At 33.9% G+C, this 5,208-nt stretch overlaps 3 protein-coding genes across 3 annotated transcripts; 2 read left to right on the forward strand and 1 right to left on the reverse strand.

The window, feature by feature from the left end:
• WICANDRAFT_37150 (uncharacterized protein) lies at nucleotides 1-759 on the forward strand (the record flags this gene model as incomplete). Its single annotated transcript, XM_019182524.1, has 2 exons — nucleotides 1-463; nucleotides 500-759. Coding segments are annotated over 2 exons (723 nt in total), but the record flags the coding sequence as incomplete, so codon positions are not given.
• A 287-nt stretch (nucleotides 760-1,046) lies between these two features.
• WICANDRAFT_65879 (mitogen-activated protein kinase) lies at nucleotides 1,047-2,105 on the reverse strand (the record flags this gene model as incomplete). Its single annotated transcript, XM_019184007.1, has 1 exon — nucleotides 1,047-2,105. The coding sequence occupies one exon, from the start codon at nucleotides 2,103-2,105 to the stop codon at nucleotides 1,047-1,049; it is 1,059 nt and encodes a 352-aa protein (XP_019035857.1).
• Nucleotides 2,106-3,730: 1,625 nt separating this feature from the next.
• Nucleotides 3,731-5,187, forward strand: CRP1 (Crp1p; the record flags this gene model as incomplete). The annotated part of the gene is made up of 2 exons (XM_019184008.1): nucleotides 3,731-3,756; nucleotides 3,954-5,187. Coding segments are annotated over 2 exons (1,260 nt in total), but the record flags the coding sequence as incomplete, so codon positions are not given.
• Between the last annotated feature and the right edge of the window lie 21 nt (nucleotides 5,188-5,208).

A 5,208-nucleotide genomic window follows, 5' to 3' on the forward strand; every position in this document is an offset into this window, starting at 1 on the left:
AAACAAAATTGGTTAAAATTCATTTATTTAGTTATTTTAATGTCTGCTTTTAATTTTTCATCTCATGGTTCTCAAGATTTATATCCAACTTTATTAACTAATCAATTGGGTTATGGTAAAGATCGTTCCACTGTGACAAATTCAGTTGCAAATCTAGGTGCAATTGCAGGTGGTGTTATTATGGGTCATTTTTCAGGTTTTATTGGTCGTCGTTTTATTGTTGTTATTGGTTGTATTTGTGGTGGGGCAATGATTTATCCATGGGCATTTGTTAAAGGTTCAGGTATTAATGCTGGTGCATTTTGGTTACAATTTTTCGTTCAAGGTAATTGGGCAATTGTTCCAATTCATCTTTCTGAATTATCACCACCAGAATTTAAAGCTTTTGTCACTGGTGTTTCTTATCAATTGGGTAATTTAGCTTCAAGTGCTTCATCCACAATTGAAAGTACAATTGGTGAACGTTTCCCATTATATGATGAGTTTGGTAATAAAAGAGAACATGTTTATGATTATGCTACAGTTATGGCTATATTTATGGGTTGTGTCTTTGCATTTTTATTAGTTGTTATGTTATTAGGTCCAGAAAATAGAAATGGTAATATTAATTATGTTATGGATGAAGCTGAAAAGCAAGATTTAGCTGAACAAGGTAAAATTGTTACTTCAACTGAACATTATGAAGAAGGTACAACGGATCAAATGGGTACTTCTTCAGGTAATGAAGGTGAAAAACCAACAGCTCAACATAAAGAATGAGTTTTATACTTTTAATTGTTTAATTTATTGCTTTTTTTCCTCTAATTTTTTACGATAACTTTATATTCAAATGACGTTGTTGTAGTTTAATTCATATTTCCGATCTGCCAAACGCATCGTGACTCCAAAAAACCCATATAGACTTGAAGACTAGTCCATGAGAGATATACTACAAATACTTGTTTTTGGGTATCTATTATTAAATTCCTCTAATATATAAAAAAGTTTAAAATATAAAATCACAACCATTCATTTGTCCTTTCACTATAACCTTCACTTATATCCCTCTATTGTAAAGGTTTCATAACTTCTTCATATAATAATTTCTTCAATTCTTGCATATCTAAACCTTCATTATTTTCATTAAATTCCCAAAAACTTTCATCTATTGGAGCACAATCAGGTTCATCTTCAGGATCATGATATAATTGTAAATATGGATGATTTAAAGCATCAACAACTGAAATTCTCTTTTGAGGATTAAAAGTTAATAATTTTTCTAATAAATCAATAGCTAATGGATTTGTACCTTCTGGGAATAAAGTATTTAAAGGTATTTTTTTTCTAAATGGTAATGATCTAATATATTCTCTAGCTCTTTTAGATTTAATATTATAATAATCCTCCATTAATGGAGTTCCTAAAACTTCCATAATTAACCAAAGTTGATTATGATAATCACGACCTGGGAATAAAGGTTTACCTGATAACATTTCAGCCAAGATACAACCAACAGACCATACGTCTATAGCTGTTGTATATTCTTGGAAAGTTAGCATGATTTCAGGAGCTCTATACCATCTTGTTGCAACATATTCAGTCATGAAACCAAAATTATTTTCGCTTGAAGCTATTGATCTTGCTAATCCAAAATCACAAATTTTCAAATCACAATTTGAATTTAATAAAAGATTTGAAGGTTTTAAATCTCTATGTAAAACATTTGCAGAATGCATTGATTTTAAAGCCCGTAGAGTTTGATAAATAAAATATTGACAATGATCATCACTTAATCTTTGAGATTTTATAACACGATGTAAATCTGTTTCCATTAGTTCTTGAATCAAATAAACTTCATTGAAAGATTCAAAATTCAAAGGTTTTTGAATATCTAGAATAGATATGATGTTTTCATGATTATTAAAATGTTTTAATAATTTTAATTCTCTAAGAGTACGTAAACAAAACATTGGTTTTTCAAAAGGTAGAATCTTCTTTATAGCAACTTTTGTACCAGTTGGCTTATGTATAGCTGAGCAAACAACACCATAGGCACCTTCACCCACGATCTCTTGTATCTGATAATAATCAGACACGTTGAATGATATCTTTCTCTGAGTTTCCATTCTTTTAACAAGTAACCAAGACTAAATGAAGAGATAGATTATTAAACCAGCTAACAAACCACCCACACACCAGAGCACGAGTTGAGTTGCTCTATCACAGACAAGATGACTTCCAGATAGTGTAAGGCTAGCTTGATTTCCAAGTTTGTTTACTCAAATTCTCAACATTTCCACTTCAAACAATTCTGAAGCCAAAAGCCCAAAGAAAAAAACAAAAAAAAACACAATTGTTCAGGGCCACCGAAGTCGAAGATCAGCCTCAAAAAGAATTTCAATTTGGGAAGGTATAAAAAGGAATTGGAATTTGTGGTTTTTGGATTGATTTGAATGTTTTTATTAAGGGTTATAATGGCTATTAAAGAATCAGTTGTGTTCTTTCATAATGAGTTGAATATGTCGCTGTTGTTGGGCTCACGCTGGTTATGTCCCGATTGTCAGGTACGCTACATAGTGCTGGAAAACGGTGCCTGAATATCAATTTGAAGGGAGATGAGGTACCATAACCAGGAAAGGGAGTGGTGAGAGGATGAATCATTGGTAGATATACTCATTGGACAATTATGATATTGATGCTTATTATTCACAAGATGATGGTGATACTGGAGTTTGGAATGTTGGTGCTCGGTGTTTCGCGTTGTTTACATTTCAAGGTGTATAAGGTTGAACATTCAAGAAAGAAAGGGTCGCGAATGAAGAGTTCAACTTGGTGAATTATGATGTGTTGAACGGAAGAGTCAGGTTGCAATGGGCTGATTGGATTAGAAAAGATTATGCTAGAAAGTTGATGGTGAAGTTCCACAGAAAAGGGGTTGCTATTGGTATATTGATGGTGTAAATTAAGAAGAATACGATATCATGAGATAAGGTATGACTAGATCCAGTTTTAGCTCTGAATACTGCTGTTCATTCACACCTTTCCATAAATGCGTTGATTGGTGTATCAAGTTAACTGTCTTTTCAAACAATCATTGATATGGCCATCTTGAAAACTCAGATACTGCTCATTGATGATTAAATGGCTAGATCTTTGAGTATTACACTAGCTTTATTTGAGAGCTCTAGTTGATCATTATGTTTCAAGTCTCGGAAGAGAGATAATGGATTGTTGTTAACTTACAGAAAATGGCTACCAATATAGTTTCACTTCCAATTGCAATATCAGAAGATACACAGATAAAGACACATCTTCAATGAAAGGTTTAATACAAATTGTTCAAACCTGAAGCTTGATGATGATGTTGAAAGTGTTCAAACTTGTCTTTATCGACTATATCAACTAACCATATCAACTATATTAACCAACCATCAACTCCCATTCCACACAACAAACAACTGTAGACATCCAACACTCTCTCATACTCTCCTCACTCACTACCACTTAACCTCACCACAACCAACCTCTTCTTACCAAACCTTCTCTTCACCAATTCAACCAGCCAGCCATCGCCCACAACCACAATTTCATATTCGCGAATTCTCAGCCTTTTCATTTCCAAAGGGCAAAAAAAACCAAAATTCCTTAAAAACACAACGAAAACAAAGCATTGGGAACACAATACAAAGACATCAATCAAGGCTAGTTCATATTTCACTAGAATAATTCAATTGCTAGACTATTTCACACCATGAGCTTCAACCACACTTTCTTCTGGTGAGTAATTATCTCCTTTGTTTATGAGGAAAAGGGTTGGATTGGATAAGTTGCGGCGGCGAACAAGAAGGGGAGGGTTCTGTTTTCATTTGCTGTTGAATAGTTGGTTTCTTCTCAATGATGGAACCCAATATAAATCCAACCTATACTCAATGAGTATCCTGTGCTTGAATTGATACTAACTATTCTGTTGATAGGCCAAAAGGTCCTTCTGAAGTGATATTAACTGGTACTTTTGATAATTGGTCCGGTTCATTACCATTAGTTAAAACATCCAAGGGTGATTTTGAAATCACATTACCTTTGAAACAAGAAGATGATGATAAAATCTTGTTCAAATTCATTGTTGATGGTAATTGGACCACAAGTAAAGATTATGAAACTATTAATGATAATGGTAATGAAAACAATGTTTTATATTTAAAGAATTTATCACAAGTTGAAGAATCTAAATCATCTGGTGGTTCTAAAATCCCAGAAGCTGGTGGATTGGCTGCTGGTGGATTAGCTGCGGCTGGTGCTGCCGTTGCAGGAGTTTTAGGCTTAAACTCTACAAGTAGTGATAAAGAAAACACTGAATCATCAAAGGACTATAAACCTACTGTCTTACCATCAAATGAAGGTAATCATGCTTCAGTTGCAGGTGAACCAGGTGTTGCAATTCCTTCAGATCCTCATCAAATCAAAGAGTTCAGTGAAGTTAGAGATGTTGATGCCAAAGAATTGAATGCTAAATTGAATAAAGAAGATGAATTCAAGACTCAAGTGTTACCATCTCAAGAAGGTGAACAATCCAATGTCTCTGGTGAACCAGGTATTGCTATTCCAAAAGATGCTGGAAACATTAAGGAATTTGGTGAAGTTAGAAATGTTGATGCAAAAGACTTAAATGCTAAATTAAACAAGGAAGATGAAGTGAAGACTCAAGTTTTACCTTCGAATGAAGGAAACCATGCCACAGTTGCTGGTGAACCTGGTGTTGCCGTTCCAAAAGATGCTCAAAACATTAAAGAATTTGGTGAAGTTAGAGATGTTGATGCTAAAGCATTAAATGAAAAACTTGGTGGTGAAGGTTCAACAAAAGCAGCAGCTGCAACTTCAACTGAATCACCTGAAAAAAAGACTAAAAAAGTTCCAGTCAAGAAATTGATTAGAAGAAATAAAGAAACCGGTGAAGAAGTTGTTGTATCAAGTGAACCTGTTGATCATGTTCCAAAAGATCAAAACATCTCTACAAATGGTGCTGAAACTAAAGATACCATCAAACCAACTGAAGAGAAAACTCTTGATCCTAAAAAGTCAAGTGCTGAAACTAATGGAAAGACTACTAAAGACACTGCAACAAAGACTACAGAAGAGAAACCAAAAACAGCAAGTACTTCCACTACCGCTGCTTCTAAACCAAAACCAAAACCAAAACCAGCTGCTGCTGTCGCTGCTGAAAAGAAGGAA

Source organism: Wickerhamomyces anomalus (genome assembly GCF_001661255.1).
Source record: "Wickerhamomyces anomalus NRRL Y-366-8 unplaced genomic scaffold WICANscaffold_22, whole genome shotgun sequence".
NCBI lineage: Eukaryota > Fungi > Ascomycota > Saccharomycetes > Phaffomycetales > Wickerhamomycetaceae > Hansenula > Hansenula anomala.